The following is a 27398-nucleotide window of genomic DNA, read 5'->3' on the forward strand; positions in this document are numbered from 1 at the left end:
GAAGATTTGATGGAATAGGATAAGCCCAACTCTCACAAAAAGAGAGAGGAAAGGGAAGCTACTTAAGAGGCAGTTTTACCAGGACAGTAACAGAGAGACGGGTTGCAGAGAGAGAACTCAGGTGAAGGCAGAATGAGCCAGAGAATGAGAAAGAGTCAGAAGATTAGAGCAGATGCTGAGTTAGCCTGAGGCCGAGCAGAGCAATTCTGGGCCAAGAGAAGCCACGTTGTCCTAAGTCACGTGGCTGTGATTGTGTCTTACCCTACCTACTGTAACCGAATACCCCAGACATAACTTAAAGAGAACACAAGTTGACAGCCCACTGTTTTAACATCTTGTGGCTTTTGAGGCTGGGAAGTTTAACATAGGGGACTGGAAGGTTCACTGTTCAGCGGATGATAACTATCCCACCTTCCAAGATGGAGCCTGTTACTTCACCCTCCAGGGTGTGGCGGCTGTGGTGGGTGGGGATGCGAGCTGTGTGTTCACACGACAGACGGGTAGGACACAAAAGGATCAAGGTCCATTCCTTCAGACTTCCTGAATCTGTTAATCTCACTTTTGAAGGTTCTCACCCGATGGCTTGGACTCGAAGAGCTCTGCCTGACACGGGAGTTCTAGCTGCAGGATAGGAATTTTGGAGCAACACATACACACACACACACACACACACACACACACACACACACACACACACACACAGGTAATCCGCATCAAAGCCTTCACTAAAATGTCACATTCTCAGTGAGGCCATTCCAGCACTCTCTGTGTGAAATTTCAGCCCAGTGTCCTTACTCCCAATGCTCAACACCTCCCCGTGAATACTGTTCACAGTTCACCCATGTCACCATTTAATGCAGTGTAGTCTGCTGTCTATTCTCTGCACTGGATGGAGAGTGCAGGATTACTTCTGTTTCGTTCACTGAGGCTTCTCCAATGCCTGCCGCATAAGTAGGCATTCAGAACATCATTGTTAACTCTGCCTGAATCACATGCAGATTTAGGTTATAAATTTTCTAAATAAAATAATAAAAAATACTTTCCATTTATTTTTGTTTACAAATATTTTCTACTTCTGAATAATACAAGCCACTCACCCAGTCATAGTTAATAGTTCTGAAATCAATTCTAATTATTTTTCAACATAATGTCTAAACTGAGATATTTATATTTTTCTATTTATTCTACTTTCTGGAACATTTGATAGCAGCTTTCCACCACAAAAAAACATTTTTAGATTAAAATTGCCATACCCCTGTGGTCATCTGTGGGCATTTGTGACAGACTCCGTGCCGGTACTGAGTGGGCCATGCTGATTGGCCATTGGGGCCTCTAACAAACTTTAAATTTCAGCAAATGTCCAGAGACTGTCCAGTCTGAAGAAACCAAGCCTTCCCGAAGGTGAATGACACCAGGTAATTAGTCTCTTATGCCTCCTCATAGAGAGTTGCTTCCTAGCCTAAGAGCTTGCTTAGGTTTTCACCATACTGGGTATGATGTTGGAATTAAGTGCAAATTGCAAACTTGTCTGAATTCAGTGCTTTGCTCTATAGGAGAGGTAGGGTGCTGGCGCGCACTGGAGGCCGTCAACTAAGCTTCATGGGTTGAAGTGGCCTGTGAGCCATCAGTGTTACCAAGATCCTGGTAACTTGGACTGCATCATTTTACAAGCCAGGGGCAGGGGCAGCTGTCCTAGCTCTTTGTTTACAAACACTGTCTCTGCTGATGCATTTACCAGCTGTTTGATAAATGATACAGACTGTCCTTGTCTGCAGCACTTAGAAGCCAAAAATTGAGACTCAGATCTTTAAGATCACATTGAGTTAGAAGATTATAACCTACAATTTTACGATATATCCTGATTACATTGTTTGCAGAGTAAAAGCAATTACTCTGATGTTTAAATGCTGTTAAGAACATTTAAGTTACTCCCCTCACTGAAAGCATTTCCTTCAAATAAATCACATTATTATTTCCATATTGGTTGTTCTATGTTTATGTGTCAGTATAATATTTAATGTTCAAGACCAACAGATTAGGGCCTGGAGCTATACTGATAACTTTTCAGCGTAAGGGCTGAGTTAGCTGAGCTTACTGGGTCTCGGCAGTCCGTTGGGCACACTCCACACGTGTGCTGTGGCCCGTAGGTAAACGCCAGCGCTCCACACAGTAGATCATCAAGGTTGCCACGCAGTGGGATCTTCTTCATGTCGGCTGCACTCGCTTTTATTTATTAAGATGCCAGAGCAGAAACTTACTCGGGGTGACACAGAGTCTTGCTTGGGAGCACCAGTTCTGTAGCTAAGTTGCCAGAATACCAAACCCAGTTCTGCTTATTAATATTCATGAGTTATGGGTCATGTTGTGGGACATGAGTCTGTTTCTTAGTCTGTAAAACAGGTCTGAAGCCGCCTTACTCCTAAGGCTGTGGTAGGACTGAAATAAATAGACTTGTAAAACTCATAGAGTGGTGCGTAGCTCATTATGATACTTGGTAAATATTTTCAGTTACAGTAAGAATTGCTCCAGCGGTTTGTTTTCTGGCCCCTACATAGTGACAAATTCAGACATATTGCTAATGACTATGATGTACGTTGGGGGTCTATCTAGTCTGGAATTGATAAGATCCCGTTCCTCACCCTTGTCTCTCCCATCCTGACACACTTAATGATTCAGGCATGATATGGTATGTTTTCTTACAGTAACTATTAACTATGCAAGCATTTAATAATATTTTCCTAGGGCAAAACGTCAGGTTAGCAGTGGAGCAAAAAATTATGTCTATAAAATTAATATCTACTATTCTAGTAATTATTATTCTATTATTTTTCTTTTTTCTTATTTCTTATTTTCTATTATTATTCTATTCTATTATTATAGCTATTCTATTAATTACTAGATTAATTTCAGTTGATGATTTTTATTTTTGCATGAAAATAGATTAAAACAGTAACCCTTGACAACGAACTATTTGTGCAAACTACATATATTCATATAGATGCTAATTTTATAAAATGTAATATAAGATGCATCATTCTATATATTAAAAGGAAATGAACAGGTGTGGGAAGGATGTTCGCATGTGTGCATGGGCGTGTGTGTGTGTGTGCATGAGCGTGTGCATGTGTGTGCGTGCGTGTGTGTGTGTGTGTGTATGTATGTGCGTGTGTGTGTTCATGTCTGCTTGCATAGCTGGCACTTCTCAGACTGATCCTTGTTCTCTTTGCAGAGAGCCTTGTGAAGATGCAGGCTCTGCCTGTTGGACTGCTCCTCTTCAGTGTGACCTGGGCGGCACCCGTAAGCATTTTACAAACTCATTCATGTGCCTCATAATCTCTTTCTCGCTCTAGTTGCCAAGCAGTGGTCATTAAAGTGTGAAGTGCTAAACTCAGGAGGCTGCAAACGGTGTGTAAGCTGTGCGATAGGGCCATGTTGTCTTTTCAGAATTTTTTTTTTTTTTGAAAAAAACCAGTAGCCAGCCGGTCACAGTGGTCCAAGTCAGCTGAGATTAGTGAGCTACGCTCAAAGGGTGAAACCACACGGAATCAAAAGGGCCTGGTAGCGTTTTAGCAGACCATTGAAGAACGGGACATGAGTAGAGCTGACTGAACCCGTGGATGGGGCCGTGAGGGCTGGAATGTCTCTGTTCTGGCAGAATGTTGGCACAGTAAGATCCTGTCAAAGATGGTCCCTTCTTTGGCAAGGCTGAAACAGGAGCGACACCCATGAACTTAACCTAAATCAAGCTCCCACTGCCCCTTTGTCTTTTCGTCTTCTGACTCACCCGGATGAGCATATGCAGGATGTGACCAAATTACCCTGTGACAAGGCTGAACACTACAGAAATGTTTTCTGCCATTCAGACCCGGGGCTAATTAGATATCGTCTTACCAACAGCCTAGCCCCTCGGAGGAACCTTCCGGGCTGGAGAACTAAGAAGCCCAGTACTCATTCAGTGCTGACCGAGCTTAAATATAGGTCCTGAGCAAGTGGGTGAGCATTCGGGTAAGCAGACTGACAGTCACACCACACGCTGCACGCACAATCCTCACACAGTGGTAGCGTGCTGTGCTGAGTGAACCGGCTGGTCCCACCCGATTCACATGAAGCCAGGCCAGACCATACAGGCACGCACGGAAGCAGGGTGGTGGTCAGTGGGGCTTGCTGGCCACCCCAGTCCAGCCGACTGAGGACGAGTTATTTAGAGCAGCGCACCCCAGGGGAACACCAGCTTCCCGTAAAGTGCTGGGCCAGTGACCGCCAGTCAGAAGAGGCTGCCAGCTTTTCTCACAGGTACATTCCATTTTAACAATCACCTCTATTATGTAACCATGACGTGTGGGTATAGATATGGGTGCATAGCAAGTCGTGTGTGTGTGTCTTATAACCCAGATTCAGACAGTTTTACAGGGGGAATAGGTGAAGATTGAGTACTCGATTTAATTAATATCTTATGCAAGCGAGGGAGGCTTTGATCTAAGATACAATGCACCAAGAACTATATGCAGGGTTAACCTATGTCAGCAAGTATATCTGTAACACAAACGTGTGTGTGCGTGTGTGCCTGCTCTGTTAGTACACATCTGTGCTATCACATCATTACTATTTTACACCTACCCGTGTTATTTCTATATTTTTTCCTTCAGCTTATTTTGATATTAGTAAAAATGAGGTAACAGCTTAGATTCATAGCCACAGAATCATGGAAGAACTAACATAATAAATAGATGTGATGAAGAATAAAATTGTGAGATGTATCTTGAAGGTTTAAGGAGCTTCAAGAGCATGTCTCTGTATTTACATTCTTTCCAGTAAAGCTACTTCCGTTTTTTGTTTTTTTTGTTTTTGCTTCCAGTCTTTGGGATTCTGAAGCAGGCGATTTGGGTTGGGGTCTTTCTCTTCTCCCGTCGTCAGCTGCGTCTGTGTGGACACCCTCTGTGTCTGTGTGGACATTCTCTTCTCTAGTGCTCATCTCACGTGGTTCTCAGAGTAAGCAAGTGAAATTTTTATGCCAAAGTCCTTTGCAAACTAGGAAGTTCTCTGAAAATATATTTTGTCCTAAATATATAAGACATTATCGACAAACCAGTTGTTTGTTTCTAGAATGAAATAGAATAATAGACAAATCCTTAGAGTCCAAAGAATGGGATATTTTCACTACCTACTTGAGTTTACATTTCTGTGAAGGTTTTTTTTTTTCAGTTAGAGCTAGATAAACAGAGACCCATGCCTGTGAGTGTTGCTCAGGAAAATACCCTTGGGCCAGGGGTTCCCAGTCTCCCTAATGCAGCGACTGACTCTTTAATGCATTTCCTTAGGTTGTGTTGACCCCCAACCATAAAATTATTTTTGTTGCTTCCTCATAACTAGACTGTTGCTACTGTTGAGAATCATAATATAAATATTGTTTTCTGATGGTCTTAGGTGACCCCTGGGAAAGAGTAGTTGGATCCCAAAGGGGTCGTGACCCACAGGTTAAGAACCATAGCTCTAGGGCCATAGGACAGGGGCACACAGTGGTCCTCAGACTGCTTGTTATTTCTTTTTAAACCTTCCCCTGGGACTTCCCTCTCTTCTGTGGCTGATCTATCACGGTGCCTGGTTTCACTCTATCACACACATGACACATGACACATGACACACCACATAGCCTGGTTCCACTTTAGCATACACATGACATGTCACACCACATAGCCTGGTTCCACTCTAGCACACACATGACACAACATAGACCGTTCACTTGCTCCCTTTACTTGCATGTCAGAGATAAGCGAGAGGCTTCCAAAGGAAATAAGAAAATGAAAATACTAAGATTTGAAGAATTGTTGCACCATTTTGTACCCAGAAGACTTGCTCCAGGATCCTGTATTTGGTGTGACAACTCACAAGGCCTGAGCAGCTACCTATGTCTGTTCCTCAGTATCTGGCCTTTATGGATTTTGGTAAGCCTCAGTAGGTGTGTCACTTTCCACAGTGATCAGAGAGACTGCCTGGTCTACCGGCCGTGTGCGTTCTCCTTGCCTGGGCAGAAGATCCGCCACATGAGTAGGCATCGCAGAGCACCTTGACATGCAGGCAGCAGCTGGTGCTTGTGTGTCTCCAGCACATCACACTGTCACACCACAGCATAGCTGCCAACTTACACTGTCACCAAGCACCCTGAACTCTGGCTTGTGGCACTCATACTTAACACCCCAGGCTTGCAAATGAATGCTTCTTTTCCATGGATTCCAATGGCTAATACTCCTAAAGTGGAACACCATGGCTGCCTTTTCCCCTCCATGCCTCAGGGACACTTCTCTATGCTGGAAACTGATTCTCTCATAGAGATGGCATTGCCATCTGGTGGGGAGGAAATGGTTTCTTTTTTTTCCTAACAAATATTTAAGGAAAAGTGGGCCCAATCTTCTTTCTGCCAGAATGATTTTCCACATTAATACAATCCAGTGAAAGAAAAAGAAATGAAATATTTGTTGTTTGAAGAAATGAATGAAAGAATGTTCTATTTGATGAAATTGAGTTCCCTGTTTCCTTGCCGACATGTCAACCACAGAGGGAAAACTAGGCCAGGCTGTGTGGAGAAACAGAGAGCAAACAGAATTATTCCTCTCAAATAACTATTTTAACTGTTAAAAAAAAACAGCAAGAGAAAAATTTAACTACCGAAATGTTCTTGGGTGCGCAGGCCAGAAGTGCATAGTATCCAGTGGAACGGTGACACGCTCTAGTTCGTTATAATGCCTGCAACAGACAGGGGGAAAATTCCAGATAGTGACGGCTTCTTTTCAGTGTGATTCCATCTGTCAAATCAAACAGTGGTTTGCTACACAGCTCTCAGAAGGACAAGTCAGGACATGGGACATTGTTATTCCCGCACACTGTTCTGTGTGTGTGTGTGTGTGTGTGTGTGTGTGTGTGTGCTGCATCGTACTAACGCAAACGGACAGCTGCAAGAAAAGGGGCTGGTAGAGACTTTAACGGAGAATCGGGTTCACATGGAATTAGTTTTCTGTGTGTATTAAGAAAGTTAAGCAAATACTATCAGATTTGAGTGTCACCAAATTACAGCTTATTTATACCATGGCTTCTCTTGGAAATCCCAGTTCTGTGGTCTGGATCTCAGCTGAAAGTTACAAAGGTCCAAACGGCAAATTTAAAAGCCGGAAGATTCCCTGGGGTCCTCTGCAAACTATGGCAACAGCCAAGGAAAATAATAGGCAGTAAACTTCAAACCCCTACCCAGACTAGCCGATGGACAGGACATTCTCCACCGTGAAGGGGAGGAGGAGATCTGACTTTCACACAAACTCTGGTGCCCCATATTTGACCATGTCCCTTGGATGGAGACGCCTGGTGGCACTCAGAGGAAGGATAATAGGTCACCAAGGAGAGACTTGACACCCTATGAGCATATACAGGGGGAGGAGGTCCCCCTCAGACACAGACATAGGGGAGGGGAGTAGGGGGGAAGCGGGAGGGAGGGAGGAATGGGAGGATACAAGGGATGGGATAACAACTGAGATGTAATATGAATAAATTAAAAAAAATAATAAAAGCCGGAAGATTCACCTGGTGGCATTTGCCTTAGCCATGGTAAAGCCCGCCTTCCTTCAGATGCCCCTTCCATTCTACTCGGGAAAGAGCCCCTCACGTTGCAGTTCCACTGACAGACGGTAGTAAGATTGACACATCATGGATGACAAACAAGTGGCAGTAACATGCAGGAAAATACATTCCAAGAGGAGTACAGAAGAGATCCCGGTAGGTGGCTGTCCTCTGGGGTGGACGACAGCGCCCTCTTGTGTTTAGAAGGAGTACCACCAATTGTCAGAGGCAGAACTTCTCTCAAGTTCAAAAATATCCTGTAGCATTAGAAAGAAGTCTAGAAATTTTCTTAAGAGAGAAAAAAAACCTACCTTAATATAATGGAATGGGTATGTGCATACTCTTTAAAGGTAGCCTTGAAAAACATGTCCACACTGAACGTGGCACAAAGGTGATTGGCTTTGAGAAGACTCCTTTCACCTGACAGTCTTAACTGGCTGCGGGAAACCGGAGGAGACAAAGTGGTCTGGTGTCTCTAGCTGTGGATGCCATCTTTCTTCCCTTCCCCACACTCAGGTCCTGAAGTCACTGTTCTGCGACTCTGTATTCCAGAATCTTCCTTATCCCCATCCAGTGCTTTGGCTCAAACCATGTTCTGGTTTACTTGGCTTCGGTGGACTTTGGGGGACTGTAACTGTCATTTCGCTGTGCCTCAGTAGCACCGTATTTCACAAGGAGGGTTTCTGAGCATATTCTACCATATACAGGAACTTCCAGGGGAGCAAAGTTACTATGGCAGGCCATCCTGTGCTAAAAAGTGACACTTCTCTGTATTGTAAACTCATCCCATGGATGACGTCATCCATTGTCCACTCACATTGAAGAGAAGGAATGCAGCCCTTGTCACTGGGGTGACAAGAATTCTTTTCACTTGGTGGCTTCTTGCAGAATCATTGCCCAAAGAGCTTAAAATATCTCCAAATAAGGAACTATTTACTTTCCTAGATTACATTCCCCATGGAAGTAAGAGTTCTCCTATAGAGCTCTGTTTCTGCCTCCAAGGCTGCAGCATTCTGTCATCTGTCAAAGTTAGGTCACCTTGGTTTTCCTGTGATGTATGTGCTTCTGGTGCTTCCTGCTGAGGAAGATAAAATGCCAGCTGAAACAACTGAGGAAATGCAATTCTTTCTCAGAACTTAAAAATTGAAAAGAGATACAGAGGAGCCAAGACAGGATGTGGAAAGTGTCCTGTGAGTGCCCCCCCCCAAATAATTACACATTAGCGGCTGGGAGTAGGAAGAAATCAGTCCCAGGGTGGTGTTCAGAGGATGGTACACACTGGAAACTGTGAGCCAGGTTTGGGGGAGCTGACAGGACTGAGAATGCAGGAGTGGGCGGGCAGGGGTGCTCTCCAGGGAGAAAATGCTAGGGACTTAGGCCAGGAAGGAAGACAGGGCAGCCAACTGACTCAGGGCCCTCAAACAGTCAAGGATGGACTGGCGGTCACTTCCCTCAGCACATGCAGGACAGGAAACTTTTTGTACTTTTAATATTTTCTCAAACAAATGGCTGACTGTCTTACGGCAAAATTAAAGCATGCCCTCCTACTTTTCTAAACAAAACAGTTTATTTACCCTTCTAATTAAGTACACACTGGTCATTAGTAAGCATGCTTCCTTCCTTAAAAAAATTAATAATAGAAAACTAATAGAAACACCAAAAGTGGCACAAGGTTTCCTCTAAGAGTAGCAAGAAAAAATATTTTTTAAATTTAATTTATATGCTGATTTTTCTAATCTGTCTAGCTCAAAATGTCTTAACAGGCTTGAGGTAAATAAATGCCAGTGCCCGAGGCAAGCTTCCTGAAACTCAGGCTTAAACTAAGTATTTAGAATACTTTCTAGTCAGAAGTAAATCAGTACAGGGCCCTTTTGTTTCCTCGTAACAAAATCCTATCTTCAGAATAAGCTTGGAGCTATAAAACTTAGTGAGTAACGGCATCATTATTCCAATATGTAAACTGTTTCTAATTGTGCCTCACTATTAAAACATAAAGGGACTTCGGGGACTTCACAGCACAAGTTCTGGCTGACTAGAAGGGGACTCTGCTGTGCTTCCTCTCTGCACTTCCCATGTGAGCAGAACCAAAAGCTACACAGCTCCAGACACCCAACAAGGCACATCCTAAAGCAAGCAGAGGCAGAAGGGCACAGTAAGATGGCTCAGCAGTGGCCACCAAACCAGATGCCTGAGCTCTGTCACCAGAACTCACACAGTGGATGGTGAGGCCAAGATCTCACAGGTTGTCTGGTTGCATGGATATTGACACACGCAGGCTCTATCTGCTCAACACACACACACACACACACACACACACACACACACACACACACACACACACACTGGGGATGTCAATACTCTATCTTAGACAACACACGATAGGAGGCCATAGGTTCCAGAACCTGCAGCCAAAGGAGTCAAGGAAGAGTCCACAGTATGCTGCTGCAACATACAGCTCAATGACATCTCGAGACTAGGAGGGCAGCCGTGTATCCTATGAGGAAAAGGATGTTGCTGTCATATGCAGGGAAGCAAGCTAACATTCCACCAAGGGCCTCACAAGAGCCCTGCATGATTGACAGCTGCCATCATTTATACAGAGCTTGGTTAAGGAGAGGCACTGTGCTAGATGCCTTACTTGCATTTAAAATCCCGAAATGTGTGTATTTTCGTATTTTTGTAGTGAAAAATGATGCTCAAAGAAGCAAAGTAGCATCCCTAGGTCACATGCCTCCCCAGGTCACATGCCTCCCCAGCTCCTCCAGCCCAAAGAGGGTTGGCAGCTGGTGGGACCCCTGAGCCCTCCCGTACCACAATTGCTTTAGTGAACACTGGAGTGAGGGGCTTGGAACCGTTTGTAGCCCGGAGAGAAGCCTTGCTGCTCTCTCAGAGGGCGCTCTCCCACACAGTGACTCACAATCAAGGTGTTTGATGATCTCTTTGGCCTCTGTGTGCATCACACACACACAGTGCACAGACACACAGACAGGCAAGACACTCACACATATAAAAACAATAAGGGTAAGAACATTTGGCCAGTTTGTATGTTGCCTCATGTCGCACAGCTCACCGAGGCCCTGGCTCGCCCGAGCTGCTTAGCATCTGTGCAGTCGTCCTTACACGTCTGTCGTGAAGGTGGACGTGTCCAGCTGATTGTTTTTTCTCTGTATAGGAACATTAATCTACTCATCTTTCATCTTTCACCCATGATAGTCTTTAATTATCATAACCAAGGTATTAACTTGCTCAAGGAAAGGTAGCACATTGAAGTGTGTCAAAAAATGTGTTGATTCTGCTGCTTAGTCTCACTGCTTTGCTTCTGAATAGTTGGATCTCACTTGGCCATCAAATCTACTTCATTCTTATTTTCCCATGAAACCTCCTTCCCTCTAAGTCCCCCCTTGTTGGGTTGTGGCCTTTTCATTGAATATAAGTTTCAAATACTCTTTATGAGCAGCCAGAATTTTACATTTTAACATAAACTAATCACTTTACAGTAAAAAAAAAATTTACTTTAGAAAGAGGAAAAAGGCAGAGACAGTTACTACTGTGACAAGAGAAAAAAATCACGAGTCAACGCGGAAAGAAACCATTACCCCGAGAAAAAGAGACTTGTGTAGTAAAACCCCGAATCTTTCTGTAAATCCACAGGCGCTGAGTGAAGACTGCAGAACCAGCGACAAAGGCAGCATCCACAGGGCATCCGTGTACCCTGAGCCCATGGAGGGTAAAGGAAGAGAGGAGGGAGACACCCTCCTTAACCTGCCTGCCCAGGAAAGGTACAGCGCTGCCCTCAAAGCAAGTATCACGCAGGCTGTAAAGAGACCAGACACGGGGACGAAACTACCGAGGGACAGGGACGAAGAGAAGAAACCTAAGAGTGTTCTAAACGTGATTCCAGCAGACCCCATCAACGATGCTAAAAACGGCTTAAAGGGTGCAGAGAATCAGCGGAAATATCTACCATCCCCAAACAGCTCAGCAAAGAGCGAAGGTACCCATCGGACCCGACGAAGCGCTCACTACCCAAAGCATCTCCCCCAAACCAGAGAGATCCCCAGCAACTTTGAGGGTAGCGGTTCCCCAGATTCTCAAGCAAGGGGGGATAACGACATCCCTCCTTTCAGTGGAGACGGGCAGCATGCTATACGCATTCCCAGCAAAGGAGGCGCTGTTGGGCCAGGTCCAGAAAGCTCAGCTAGTCACCACGCGGGGCTCTCAGACTCCCGCAAAGCTGAGATTGTTAACCCACACAGGAGCAGACCGGGTTCTAACGAGATCCCAGGGAGAGAAGGTCACGGCGGCAATGCCGCTGCACCCAGAGACAAAACTGCGCAAGGGGCGGGTGCTGCTGGTGTGAGCCTTGTGGAGGGCGGCAATGAAATCACGGGCAGCACAAATTTTAGGGAGCTCCCTGGAAAAGAAGGAAATAGAATCGATGCGGGCAGCCAAAATGCGCATCAAGGGAAAGTAGAATTCCACTACCCGAGAGTGCCCTCCAAAGAGAAGGTGAAAGGGGGCGGCAGTCACAACGAAATCCCCAAGAGTGGCAGAGGCAGTTCTAGGAAAGATGGAGAAGAACCCAAAAGGAACCAAGTAGAAAACCAAAGATTTCCAGTTCCTTCCCACGGTCTTGGTAAAGAGGTTAAAAGCGAAGGAGACCCTTCTAAGGTTTCCCACAGTGAGAGGATTCTAACAGCACACAGCAGAGAGAACCGTTATGTACCTCATGGGCTAAATAACTCCACACGGAATAAAGGGATGTCACAGTGGAGAGGCTCCCGGAGGCCCCATTCCCACAGGCGCTTTAGCACCCGCCAGGGAGACAGCAGCGAGTCATCCAGCGACAGTTCGAGTGAGAGTGAGGGTGACTAGTCCCCAGGAATTTGAACCCAGTCCTCTGCTCTGGTCCCGAAGACAAAGAGCTAACACACCTGGTCCCCTCTGGGACACTGTGCTGTTTTAATGGTTATGATAAGAAGCTCTATTCAAAATTCAAATGTTTTTTTAAAATAAAAAATTTCATAAGAATTTGCATAGTAGGTAATACTTTGAATAGGGGACACACCAAAATAGTCTGTGAATGTCTCGAGTGCCTTGATGCGTTGTTTGCTCTTCAGACATGAAAATAAATATGCTTTCTCTGTGATGGTCTGCAAATGATCCACAGGAGCCTGTTGGCGGTGGAGTTAACAGGCTAATCCGCCTCCAGCAGAGAGGTAAGGTGTGAGAACCTGGTCCCCTGGACAGGCTGTCTCACTCTGCTCTGTTAGGGGTTTCCTGGCCACCTCTGCTTTTTCCTTTGTTGTGCATTTACAGTGTCTGGTGGCGCAAGTTTTGTTTTTGTTTTTTTCCAAAACAAGTCTCTGCGGTGTTGATCAGTTTAGCTGGTTCTGTCTCCATCTGGAGAAGAGGACAGAGAAAGTGCCATGGGAGATAGGGGCAGCACCAAGGAGAGGGCCAGACAAGAACCTGGTTCAACAGATGGTATCCACTGGCTACTCCCAAAGTGTTCCCAGCTCTGTTTCTCTCCCCCTCTGTTTGGCACTGATCCCAGCTAAGATGGTCTGGAGATAAGATCTCCATCTTCTGCTGTGGAAGGTTTTTGTCCCGGGGCAAGAGAAATGGACTTCGCTGGCTCTCAGTCCCTTTTTTTCTTGTACCTTCTCCTTGGCTTAGCATGACCATGCAGTCTGAGTGTGTGGTACCCAGTGTGCATCCACAAGGGAAAAACAGAATGAGAACGGGGAGGCCACAGAGTCAGCCCCATCAGCTCCCTGCTCCCAGCATTCTTCTCCTCAGCCAGATGACAGGCTTGCCTTACCTCAGGCGTCAGCGCAGTGCTGAAACAGATGCCTGCTTTGATTCGTTACTAATATAGGCCTCTTATCAGCACTCACCTAAATGAGGGCCTCGAAGAGAAGCTACATAAAGAAATGTGGGCCTTGAACTCACAGCGATCCCCCTGCCTCTGCTTCCCCTGAGTGCCGGGATTAGAGGTGAGGGCCACCACACTCAGCTGATTCTTGCTGTTTTTTTTTTTAAATAAAAAATTAGCGTGGGGGGGGGGAGGCACTACACTGAAAGCAATCAAATAGAAAAATTGTAGCCAAATTTAAATTGTAAGTGAATACATTGAAACCATCCCAGTATCTTTTACACCAGAATGGTCTGAGTGCGTAGAAACTCTTGAGAGCAAGATAAACTTTAAGTAGATGGAGAAAACAAATTCGGCCTCAGGTCCTCACAGGTGAGGGAACTAAAGGCCATCTGTCCTGTCTGTCTTCTAGGATGCAGGTGCCCACCTCAATCACCCTGTTAGAATGTTCCCTCTCACTATGTTTGAGCACTCATGGACAGCTGTTCAAAACCCTGGCAAGGCTTATATCTGCTCTATAAGGGAAAGAAGGAAAGTCTCACAGACACTGAGCTGTTCTTGAATGCACACTTGGAGATGCTGGTACAACTCCAGAGCTACAGTCACAGGACTCTCCCCCATCACACAGGCAGGCTGTGCTTTTTCTAGCATCATCTCCATTTAAAAATAAATATTGACTCTGAGTGTCACCAGGCTTCCCAGCCAGGGGGAAATGATCAGATCAGAGGATACCAGAGTTCATGTCAGAGGCAGTCCCTTGCGCTCCCCACAACCGTGGAGGATGAGCTGTCCGTTGGCTATAGAGGAAGGGGAAGTAGACTATCTGCATGAGACCTGATAGGCTGTGGCCGTTTGGTGGGGGAGGAGGTCCCCTTCTGTCAGAGGTCTAGGGAAGGGGAATAGGGAAAAAGAGGGAGGGCGAGTGGGGGGCGGGAGTAATAGGAAGATACAAGTGAGGGGATGTAATCTGAATAAATTATAAAAATAAAAGATGAATAAATATAGATAGGTCTCCAAAATGGACAATTTCAGCCTCTCCTAGCTGCCTTTGGAGGGATGGAAAAAGAAGATGCAGCCTGCCACCTTGTGCCCAAAAAGAAAAACTGCCCATTTCTAGCCCAGAGCATCTGGGCCTGTCACATCTCTGCCTGAGGGCTGCGCACTGGGTGCTCAGTCAACCACAGAGGACTTACCTGATCCTGCCCAGTTTCTTAGTGGGTGGAGTCAAGACAAGCGAATCCCCTGAGCTCATTGGCCAGCCAGCATGGATTTATTGGTGAACTCCAAGTTCAGTGGGAGATTGTCTTAAAAATAGAAGATGGAGAACAACTGAGGAAGGCACACAAAGTTAACCTCTAACCCACTCACACACACCCATGTGAATGCACACCTTCCCTAATACATGCGTACATCCCACAACAAGGAGCGTGCATATACATGACAGTCATGCACTCATGCATATACACATGCATGTGCACGCACACAGGATAAGTCAGAGATCATTAGTTCAATACTAACGATCCTTTTTAAAAAATTACATATTTAAGCTGGGCACTTGTGGCACACGCCTGTAATCCCAGCACCCAGGGAGGCAGAGGAAGTCGGATCTCTCTGAGTTCGAAGCCAGCCCAGATGACAAAACGAGTCTAGGATAGCCAAGGCTACACAGAGAAACCCAGTCTCAAAAAAACAGACAAACAAAAGTTACACATTTAGACAGACCACATCTACAGGTAAATAAGAGCTTTGTAGTTGGTGGCCTTCGGTCACATAGCATGCATTTTAGAGTTTAAGAAAGATGACTTCAGCATGAGGACTAGGAGGCAGCAGCAGTGGTGAGCAGGATGTGGGAGACTTGCTCACCTTAGCCACAGGGACTCTGGGTAGGAAAGGACAAGAGCTGCCAGCAGATGCTGCCTCTCAACAGACAGTGCTTTAAAGCGTGGGGTAGTTTACCATACTGTCCCGTGCTTAGAAGCATGGCTGTTAAACTTTTATAGATTAGGTTACTAATGGATTAGTAACAGATATTAAGTCATTTTAAGATTATTTTCTTAGGACAAGGGGTCAGAGAGAGGAGGCTGGAAGCTGTGGCTGAAGAGTTCTATTAAATCAAGCAGCCACTGGCAGAGTTGCTTCTGATGGGGGTGTGTGGCGCCAATCTTGGAATGATGTTTATATTCCAGGATGTTTATGATGATGTTTATGGTATAAGGCCATGAATAGGGAATCTGTTGTTTTCATTCGTAATGGGTTTCTCAATTGACTACAGCTACATGTCAAATTTGAAATCAGTACCTTGGGTGTCTTTTCCGGTGACTACCAAACCCCTTTTCTGTGTCTCTGGGAGGCCCATGAGCAGTTCCAGACTTCTTACTAACCTGGTGCTGTGGGGGATATCTCAGTCTCTGATGGAAAGGGCTGACCTATGGAGACCTCACACCAATAAAAAATAGAAGAGACTGAAGGACACAGGTCATGGTGGCCCTGCGTGGGCTCTTGTGCAGCAGGCATTGTGGGGAGTGTATGTGTGTCTTCCTTAGCTCACAACTCTGTGCAAAAAGACCCGTCAGTTACCAAAGCAGTGACGCACTGTTGGGCGAGTACTGAACGGTCCTTCAGACACGATAGCCCAAGTGGCTCCTCCACACCATGTGACCCTGGAAGACAAGCAGGAGCTAAGGTGGTGTTCACCCTGGGAATGGAGTCATGTGCAGATGGCGGCCACACTTCCTGCTTTACACTGCTCAAAGCTCTGAGTGCCCCAGTCACTGCCAGACTTCAAAACAGGCAACACATGGACTCAAGTTCGAGTATGCACACGCGAAATCTCCCCTGGTCCCAAGACCACACGCACCACGGGAACAGAGTCCCTTTCTAACTCTTGGACATGGTGCAAGGCTTTCTCAGAGCCCGGAGCGAATGAAGGAGCTTTGTGATTTCAGCCTATTCTTGCTTGTTAAGCTAGGACTTACTGAAAAGCTAGGAAAATAAGACTTTGGTCTGTTGACATGTATTTATTCTATAAAATAATGTTTCTGACCATTAAAGTGAAATTATGAAGGTAAATATATAAAAAACAGTAAAGTAAACATATGTAAATGGTAAAAGATTTAAAAGGTAAATATATAAAAACAAAAATTACAAAGGAAAATTATATTATTACATTGTTTCCTAGTCCTTTGTATAACTTCTACTCACATGTATTGTAAGAACAGTATCAGACCTTTCTATTCTTTTTGGCAACCTCTTATATTACTTTCTTGTACAATATGCCTTATGCTAATAGCTTTGCTCAACTACAGGCTGTGGTGTACATTCAGTAAGTCAAGCTCATCCTGATTTATGGTATTTTCAGCTTACAGCGTTAGGCTCATTGGTACACGAGCCTTCATCCCTCGTGGAGGATTGCATGAAGCTGCTTCCTGACACACCCCTGCCTCTTACTCAGGCCGCAGACCTTGGTGGCCAACTTGGTCCAGGTAAATCACCCGAATGAAGCCCTCTAGTTATAAACAAAACAAGACGAAAAACCCAAACCCTGTGCTCCCACGCGAAGCTTCCAGTTTTTTGGTTGACCTGGAAATCCCATCACTCAGGACGCTGTCCAGGGAATAACAGTGTGCATGCTGGCTCACGAATGCAAGAAGTCGCCCAGAAGTTCCAAAGCTGACCACTGGGGGGCAGTCGCTAGGTGGCAAACTCACTGGTTTTTAAAGTAGTATTCTGAAATAAACTGAGAGTTTTATCCTCAGTTACAATGAAATGTGGAGCATTATCTCATTATAGATAATCAATTCTTAAAAATATAAACACACTCATTCCCTGAATACCGATTCTCCCTCTCAGCAGTCCGTGGTTACCTGTAGCTCTTCATCCGAGGGTGGGGTCTCATAGTTTTCCCCCCTTCCATGTTGGCATGTCGACTGGTGCAGCCATTGTTCGTGTCCTGTTGGGGCAGCTGCGCTGTTGCGATTCCGTGGCTGTAGCGTCCCTGTCACGTGTAGAAGTCGCAATCTCACAGAAGAATCCCTGGTCTTCTTCCGAGATGCTCTCTGGGCCTTAGCTATAGGGGTGTGCTTAGAAGTGTCAGCTGGGGCTGCCAGTCAGTCCGCAGTCAGCCCTTGCTGCTCTCTGTGTTTTGACCCTCGCTTGCTGTTGTTGTCTCTGTCTGCAGAACAGTTTCTTCTGTGAGGGCGAGAGCCACACTTACCTGTCGGCACTGGGACAAGTGTTAAGAACAGAAGTTACAGGTCACATTGGTTTGGGAAAGCGCAACAGGTTCAGTTCCGGGTGCCTCACCAAGTGTCAGCCCTTAAAGCATATAGACAAGAGCAGCTCTAAATGAACTAACAGGTTCTATCTATATATTTACACACACACACACACACACACACACACACACACACTCTTAAAGAGAAAGAGGCTGTGGACTTGAGGGAACACAGAAAAGGCCAAGTGAGGTGAGACAGAGTTTCCCTGTGTAGCCTTGGCTGTCCTGGACTCCCTTCATAGACCAGGTTGGCCTCCAACTCACAGTGATTCACTTGCCGCGGTCTCCTGAGTGCTGGGATTACAGGCGTGCGCCACCACCGCCCGGCCCGCGTGGCTCTCTTTATAATTCCCAAATCTCATTGTCTTCGGACGTCAAAAACCAGAAACAAGAGCTCTTTCCTCAGAACACCAACCACCCTTGGAAAGCCGCCTAGCTCTCCTTCATACACCTTTACTTACTGTGGTGCCTGCGCCACCGCGGTACCGAGTCAAGGGCGAGGGACTGCGGATTTAACTCATACACACACAATAACACAGTGGGTCCTTCATGCTAAGAGAGCAGCAGCAGCTTCAACAACCTTTATTCAGTGTTCAAGGAGCCTTCTTATAGGCAGCAAAACAGGAATGCCACTCGCAGGTGAAATCCCTCAAGACGTAATTGCGCACAGGAGGAAAAGTTCCGAGGAGGGGAGGGGTGCGTTCTCAGAGCAGTAAACATGGCTAGCTAACCAACACGGAAGCTGCTAGAAACAGGACATGAAACAGCAAGACAGGCAGGCAGCCTAGTCGGACCTGGTTCCTACACCTTACGAAGCCCCGAGTTTCTGTTTCCTTACATAATGATGGGATTTATCTTAATTGAAAATATCTCTTTTCTTTCTTACTAATGTCTGGATCTCACTAAAACCAAGTCTGCTGTGCTCACCTCCTCCGCCCTCACCCATCACCAGACCCCGCCCACCCATCACCAGACCCCGCCCACCCATCACCAGACCCATGGGCTCTTTAAGGGAACTGAGAGTCATCTGGCCCAGAAGCACCTTGTTTTATCCCCAATTGCTCCCAATTTTTCTACTATTTTCATACTTACTCTTTTAAAAATATTTTTTATTTTACTTGCGTATATATGCGTGCCTGAGTGTCCGTATGCGTACCATGTTTGTGCGGAAGCCATGGAGGTCAGAATAAAATGCTGCATCCCCTAAAACTAGAGTTACATGTGTTGTGAGCCACGACGTGGATCCTGGGTCCTCTGCAAGCACGCCTAGTGCTCCTGACCGCAAGGCGTCTCTCCGGCCCACATACGTATTCCTACAGGGGTGTCTGTGTGCCTGGTGCTGGGCCCAGTGAGTCACTCTCTTTCTTCCCTTCTCATGTGCTTACGCGGTTTCCTGTCACCCTTCACGTGACCTTCAGCTACCCGTGTCATCTTCTGCTGGTGAGGCCCAGGGTTCCAGATAGGGTTTGGCACCACACAGTGATCGTTACTTCCTCTAATTTGCCTGCTCTTGTTAATAATCCTGGTTTGTATTAAGTGTTTTTAGTGTATTTTTATTTTATAATTATGTGTATAGGGGGAGGGGTCTGTGTAAGAAAGAGTGCATTCGCCTGCTGAGTCCAAAAGAGGGTGTTTTGAGCCTTCCACATGAGTGCTGGGACCCAGACTCGGCTCCTCTGCCATGGAATTACTTGTTTTTAACCACTGAGCCAACACTGCAGCCCCTAGACTTCTTGACATCTACAAGAATTCTATGTTTTGATGCCTATGCCAAGGCTTGGCCCTAGATTCAGCTTCAACTAATGCCAGATTCTCTTAATTCTATTTAATTTCCACTTTTAAAATGACCAAGAGAGAAAATAAAGGCAAATTTGACTTTGCAAATCCTGGCTGGTTTTATTTGCAGCTCTGGCGTCAGGTCAGTGACAACTCGGAAATGGTTTGAAGCGACCTCACACTGCAATGTTTGCTGGTTGGCTTTATACGGAGAAGAGGCAGTGACGCGCAGGAAGCAGGCTGACTCAGCCCAACTGCGCCAACAGCTGTGTCTGAGCTGGGGCCAACAGCTGCCTGGCTCAACCACCTTCAGCAACTGTGATCGTTGCTGTGAGAGTCGGCTGCCACCTGTTTGCTTACCAAGTTAGGTTACGGCTCACTATGTGCAGAGAAACAAACCATCTAGGCTAACAGAAAACACGTGCATGGGGATGTTTTGGTTCAAACTAACACATTTGCTGGCGATAACGTATGCGTTCTGAAGCAAGATGGAATTGTTGGACTTCCTACTGCTCCTTCATCCCCATGCTTCTGAGCTCTAGTCTTGTGGTCCTGTGTGTTATGTGTCATTCCCACCGTTCAGGATATAGATGCTTCCTTACTGTGGCTCTCAGTTGTCTGCAGGAATCTTCAACAGCTAGAAGCCAGCGGGGGCAGCGCCTTATGGCGCATTGGCGTTGGCTCATTGTGCTGCCTCAAGCTAATCTGTCAGTCAGTGTCTTTTGAGTGCAGCTTGAGTTGGCCTCTGTTATCCTTCTGAGAGAGAGACGCCTTCTTACTGTCTACACCCTGAGCTCTCAGCACGCCCTGCGTCTGTGGTACCAGTACTGCTAGAAAATGATAAAGTCAGATTAGCCCCGAGATAATATTAAAATGTGATTGATATGGATTTAATGAGCTATAGATGACTTTTACTCCTGGAGAGGTTGAAATTAAAATGCCTGGACATATTTAAAACAACCAAAAAGCAACCTCCAAGTGAATGGAATTATTGGCCAGGACCTTAAAAACCAAAGAACGACAGTTGGTAGATAATGTGAGTTTTCTCCTTTTCCTATATAGATCCCAGATTTGAGGCTAAAGAATCTCCTAATGCGTCAGCAATTACAGACAAAAATGAAATAAAACTGAAAAGCCAGCAAAATCTTACACCCATTACCCAAGAAAACAGGAAAGGGACAGCCGGGCAAGACTGGAAACTTTAGGCAATAACCATTCCACTGCTGTCAGACACCACAGAGGAAAGTGGCCCACCTCTGCAGACCAATGCTGAGGGAAGTCTAGACTCTCCACCCTCAAGAAACCATACAGGTGTCCCAAGCCCATCACCACCAGTGCCAAGGTTGTGCCAAAGGGCTAAGAATGTGGCTGAGCTTCTCATCCCCGCCAAACAGCTGTCGGTGTGGCATCAGTGGAGAACACGTGGGGAGCCTGGACTCCACCCACACCTGGCAAGGCCTGCTGCAGTAGCAGGAGGGGTGGTGACAGTGGGGACAATTGGGAGCCAGAAATGGCAACCCTGTCTGGAGAAGAAGGAGCTCACCCCACAACCACACACATGCTCACACATGGATGCCAAGGCAGTGCTAGCAGGGAGTGTAGGCGTCTATACCTCCCCTACAGAGCAATACCACTGAAAGCCACCCAAAACAGAAGTTAAATTGGATGTGGGGCATCTGGGAAGATGCTTCTGTTGGGAAACTGATGGCCATGCAGCCATGAGGACCTGGGATCAGGTTCCAAGAATTCAAATAAGAAGACATGTACGCTAGTGTGTGCCTATAAGCCCAGCACAGAGGAAGTAGAGCTATAAGCCCAGCACAGGGGACGTAGAGACAGATGGAGCTTCAGAGTTCACTGGGCAATGACCATAACATGATCAGTTCTGGATCCAATGAGAGACCCTGTCTCAGAGAATAATGCGCAGTGCAGCTGAAGAGCTGTGTGTGGACTCACATGCATGCTCATATGCATGCACACACACATATACCACACACATACATATACCACACACACACACATATACCACACACATACATATACCACACACACACACACACATATACCACACACATACATATACCACACACACACATATACCACACACACACACATACATATACCACACACATACATATACCACACACACACACATACATATACCACACACACACATATACCACACACACACATACATATACCACACACATACATATACCACATACATACATATACCACACACACACACATACATATACCACACACATACATATCACAAACACACATATATACCACAAACACACACATATACCACACACATACATATACCACACACATACATATACCACACAAACACACACATATACCACATACATACATATACCACACACACACACATACATATACCACACACATACATATACCATAAACACACACATATACCACATACATACATATACCACAAACACATATACCACACACATACATATCACAAACACACACATATACCACACACATACATATACCACACACACACATATACCACACACACACACATATACCACACACATACATATACCACACACACACACATACATATACCACACACATACATATACCACAAACACACACATATACCACACACATACATATCACAAACACACATATATACCACAAACACACACATATACCACACACATACATACACCACACACATACATATACCACACACATACATATACCACACAAACACACACATATACCACATACATACATATACCACACACACACATACATATACCACACACATACATATACCATAAACACACACATATACCACATACATACATATACCACAAACACATATACCACACACATACATATCACAAACACATATACCACACACATACATATCACAAACACACATATATACCACAAACACACACATATACCACACACATACATATACCACACACACACATATACCTCACACATACATATACCACACACACACATATACCACACACACATATACCACACACACACATATACCACACACATACATATACTACACACGCACAAACACATACATATACCACACACACAATTAAGTCACAGTCTCAAAACATGTTCTGGAACATGTAACCACAGCTCTCATGAAAAGCTGCCGCCATCACATGAAGAGACAGGGCTCTAATTGATTGGGAGCAGCAAGTGCTATGCATCAGCGCTGATGTGTAGAATGTTAGGGTTTCCCAGGAGACCATGGTGGGGAAAATGTAAAAGAGCTTCGGCAAGAAGTGACGAACACAAGCCACGTGGTGACATGTGGACAGGCTCAGTCCAGAAACGAGATCCACACGGCAATGCCAGAACTGAAAAATGGTGCTGAAGAACGTGAAAACACAGGGGACAAAGAGAACGAAGGGGCTCGAGGAAAGAACTGTGAAACTGGAAAATAAAGTGGGAGAAATTATGAAGTCTGAGCAGAGAGAAATCACCTTAAAAACATGTAAAGCAATGAAAACCAATAAAAAGCCCAAGCAATAATAAAGGAAGCTCCCCAGGGGCCTGTGAGGTACAGCAAGAGTTCTAATATTTGTGTCATTTTAGCTTCAGGGGTGGGGGGAAAAAGGACAGAACTGAAAAGATATTGGAGAAAAAGTGGGTGAAGTGTATAAATCTGACAAAAAGATAAGAGCCTACAAATTCAGGAACAGAGAGAGAGAGAGAGAGAGAGAGAGACAGAGACAGAGACAGAGAGAGACAGAGAGAGAGGGGGAGAGAGAGGGAGACAGAGACAGAGAGAGAGACAGAGAGAGACAGAGAGAGAGGGGGAGAGAGAGAGAGACAGAGAGAGAGAGACAGAGAGAGAGAGAGAGAGACAGAGAGACAGAGAGAGAGAGAGAGAGACAGAGAGACAGAGAGAGAGACAGAGAGAGAGACAGAGAGAGAGGAGAGACAGAGAGAGACAGAGAGAGACAGAGAGAGAGAGAGAGAGAGAGAGAGAGAGAGAGAGAGAGAGAGGAGAGAGAGACAGACACAGAGAGAGAGACAGACAGAGAGAGAGACAGAGAGACAGAGAGAGAGACAGAGAGAGAGAGAGAGAGAGAGAGAGGAGAGAGAGACAGACACAGAGAGAGAGACAGACAGAGAGAGAGAGACAGAGAGACAGAGAGAGAGACAGAGAGAGAGACAGAGAGAGAAACAAATGCTAGCAAAAGTATAGAGAGGCGAATTCTCACACCATTGCTGAGACTGTAAGGCAGAATAGCCTTTGTGGAAAACAACTTCATCAAACAACTAGAAACCGAGCTGCCACGTGACCCAGGGAGCCTACGACCGGCCATGTAGCAAAGGATCTGAAGTCAGTGTGCTGAGACAGTTATGCACTCGCACGCTCACTGCAGCATTACTCTCAGTAGCCAAGACATGAGCCAACTGCACCGTCCTTAGACGAGCCAACGGAAAACATTATGCAGCCATGAAACAGCATTGTGTCATCCACAAACCCGTGGATGGAACTGGAAAGTTATCTTATGTTGTTAATATATTAATATAAGAACTGTGCTAAATAATTTATGAACAGAAATAAAAGTTCTGCACAATCTTATTATAATATGCAGAAGCTGGAAAGCTGGTCTTGAAACACAGATAGTACAACGGCGGCTTCCAGGGCCTGGGAGGGGACTGGGGAGAGAGGGGGGCTGGTGGATGGCGCTGGGCAGGAGGTGCTAATGCTCCAGAGGACCGCGAGGTAAGCCGAGGCATCATTTCAGACTGGCCCGCAGAGATAATTTTGAAAATTGTTAACATCTACTAATAATAACTCCCTGGGGGGGGGGGTCAATCTCTCTGATATGACTGATTATTACTCTTTGAAAATGTACTGATAAGCCATGCTTGATACCTATGACTACGTAAAATTATTTATTATGTGTCAATTTAAAATAAAGGCATCGAGGGAGGGCTATGTGTATCCACCGTTGTTTGTTTGTTTTTCTGCTTTTTTGAGGGGGGATAAGATTTTACTCTATTGACAGGCCTTGAACCTGTGACAGAAGAATTTCATGGTTCTTCATAAAGGAACTCCTATAGAGCAGCCACAACTACGTTTACAATACTACATTGGGATGGCCACTTCATGGGCGAAACTCTCAAAGGATGTTGCAATAGTTAATATTTAGATTATATATATATATATATATATATATATATATATATATATATATATATATTTTAATTTCTTTTTAAATTAAGGCACTTTAACTCTCAGCTACAAAGAAGGAACAAGTGGGGATCTGTCTGGAGTCCTCAGACCTCTGCAGCCAGCCCTGTGCAGCTCGCAAGCACACGGAGGGCCAGCCTCACTGCTCTTCACTCTCCTTTCCTGCAATAGAAATCTACTTTTCTACTACATGTTTTCTTTTTATGAAAGGATAAGGAGATTTTTCTTAAAAAAGGAATGTACTTTTCAGACCAACAAAGTAGTATGTCAGAGGCAGAGCAGTGTTTGGAGGTGGGATAGAGCCTCTTCCGGGCTTGGAGAAGCAGACCAGGAAGTCCCGGAGATGTCAGCTGGTTTCCCACTCAAATTTAAACAGAAAAGAACATTTCTTCTGTGGGTGGGTTTCAGCAAACACCATAAAGGCTACTGTATACAAACGTTCCCAGAAACAGCGGGCAAACTAGTACCCACCCTACCCACCCACTCTGCCTCACATCATTTCCTTTGCTTCCTGTGGCTGCCACGTCTTATTCAACAGACATTCACAAAAATATCGGTTATTAGACAGCCTGTGGTTAATTTATATTCCTAGCGTGTGATGCTGGAGCAGTGTGTGGTGATTTACAGAGGCATTACTAGCCCTGGCCCTGAGTTTCTCAAATTCCCAAAGTTGCTTCAAAACCCAGTCATTTCTCCCTGTATGGGAACCGGCTCGTTCCTCTATGTCTTGCTACGATAGCGCTGTGTGTGGAACTGACTGGCCCAGCAGAACTTACCTGTGCACCGAAATGATCAAAATGCGGAAGCACGGTGGAGGGGCTTGTGAGTGCCGCCTCTGTGAGAAGCTGCCTTGAGTTCGGCTTTAGGCTTTCAATGCGCATGCGCTTCTGATCTCCCTCGGGCAAGGGGACTTCGCGATGTGGCTCAAATCTGCCTCTTGCCTGCGGTCAGAGTATTACAGCGACGTTTCCCTATTTCTAATCCGTTCGTCTCTAGTCACAATACATCAATTTTTTTTCTTACATCATAGTTGCTGAAAAAGAAAAAGTGTGGAATTCTTGAGAGACTTCTTCCCAAAGTAGAACAAGCTTTAAGGCAAGGTGTCTTGGAAACACTTTAAACAACAGCTTGTCTTTAATGCCCATGAAGTTCTCCCGCCACCAACCGCCTCAGTTATATGGATACCATCTCAACTTTGCTTCAAACATGGAGATCTAGTCCAGTGCAATTTTGGAATGACCCTGAGGGACAGACATTTAAAAGTCATGAGTAGCTAGACCAGTTGGAATCTCTATGAAACGTCTCACAAAGGAGAGAGAAACTCATAAAGGGAGAAGTTTGAAAGTAGAGCTAAATTTTTTTTCCCCTCAAAGAGAGCCTAAGGTGAAAGGTTTTCCAGTTAGGGTGAAAATGGAATTCGCTGACAAAGTTATAAACACACTGGAGAACTTACAACAGGGTTGTGAAAGAAACTTACAGAAAGCATTATTTATTTTTAACTGGAGTATTTCCAAACTACCTCTGGGAAGTGGTCGCCTGCCCTAGACCATTACCTCACCGTTTTTCTGTCTGCTCCCCCTCACTCACTTTCCAGTGCTCAGAGGTCACTTACAGAAGCAGAGAAGCACTCAAAGGCGTTTCAGACTTGTGGCTACGACCTCATTCTTTAAGTTGGAAAACTGATCGTGGTGAGGTGGGTGTCCACAGCTGACATGGCGTTTCTTACTATCTAAAATGGGACATTTGTTCTCTTAATACAAAAACCTCACACCTCTCTGACATATGAACTCTAGAGTTATTTGTAAAAGCTGCAGTCACAAAATACGTGACAAGAGTAACCTAGGGACCGAAGGGTTCTGTTTGGTTTGCACCACAGTAGAGGGTGGAGCTTACCACTCAGGGAAGTTGAGGCAGCAGGAGTTTGAAGCAGCTGGTGTCACAGCACACTTGGGAAAAAGAGATCAAAGCCGTGCAATCTGTGTGCCTAGGGTTAGAAACGGACAAGAAAGAACAGACACGCAGGTACTCACGCAGAAAAGCTAAGATCAGGTGGACTGTGCGCTCTGGTGGAGGGACATCAGTAGCAGTCCCAGAACTCAGCACTTTAATTTAATTTAAATTTACTTAAAAGAAACTTCTTAGGTCCATTTGATAAAATAGTTGACTATTTGATAAAATAGTGACTCTGCAGTCACTATTGAAGCACACTTATTTTATACATCTGAACTGAGGAGGTAGGCTTATTGTATACAGCTGACTGAGAAGGCAGGCTTATTGTATACAGCTGACTGAGGAGGCAGGCTTATTGTATACAGCTGAAGGAGGAGACAGGCTCACCCCAATAGGGAGTTTCTGTAGAAGAGGAGCAGTCACAGACCGTAAACAGCCAGGGGCAACATTTTCTGCACACACTGTCAACAACCGCACACGAGGAAGCTTTGATGTTCCCGTGGACCTGAGGCATTGAGGACCTCGGATGCCCATGCTCGAACCAGATGCCACACCCTCACTTGGGCTTTTATCTGCTTCCCACAGCAGAGAGCGCTGATGCTGAGCCATCTCAGTCCTTTGTTCGTCCTCTCAGTAGAATCCAAGCCTCTCATGTTAAGCTCAAGTCTTCCTGTAAGAGTAGAGAAGGC

General features: G+C 45.4%; 1 protein-coding gene and 1 long non-coding RNA gene across 2 annotated transcripts; one reads left to right on the forward strand and one right to left on the reverse strand.

Moving 5' to 3' along the window:
- The first annotated feature begins 1102 nt into the window (after window positions 1-1102).
- Window positions 1103-12557, forward strand: MEPE (matrix extracellular phosphoglycoprotein). The gene is made up of 3 exons (XM_084760713.1): window positions 1103-1415; window positions 3230-3297; window positions 11257-12557. Exons 1-3 carry the CDS (start codon window positions 1406-1408, stop codon window positions 12478-12480), a joined length of 1302 nt encoding a protein of 433 aa, XP_084616839.1. The 5' UTR covers window positions 1103-1405; the 3' UTR covers window positions 12481-12557.
- On the reverse strand, window positions 4289-26737 carry LOC311585493. The gene is made up of 8 exons (XR_014775234.1): window positions 26653-26737; window positions 25536-25792; window positions 17347-17705; window positions 14677-14787; window positions 12674-13008; window positions 7570-8680; window positions 6664-6741; window positions 4289-6571 (listed from the first exon to the last, which is right to left on the reverse strand). It is a non-coding gene; the product is annotated as an uncharacterized lncRNA (long non-coding RNA).
- Window positions 26738-27398: the final 661 nt, after the last annotated feature.

Source organism: Acomys minous (assembly GCF_964271855.1).
Source record: "Acomys minous genome assembly, chromosome: 15".
In the NCBI taxonomy this organism is placed as follows: domain Eukaryota; kingdom Metazoa; phylum Chordata; class Mammalia; order Rodentia; family Muridae; genus Acomys; species Acomys minous.

Excerpts from the sequence above, each read along its gene's own strand:
- MEPE (XM_084760713.1), top strand. Across the intron at positions 3,298-11,256 it reads GTGTGACCTGGGCGGCACCC|GCGCTGAGTGAAGACTGCAG; the intron begins GTAAGCATTTTA and ends GTAAATCCACAG.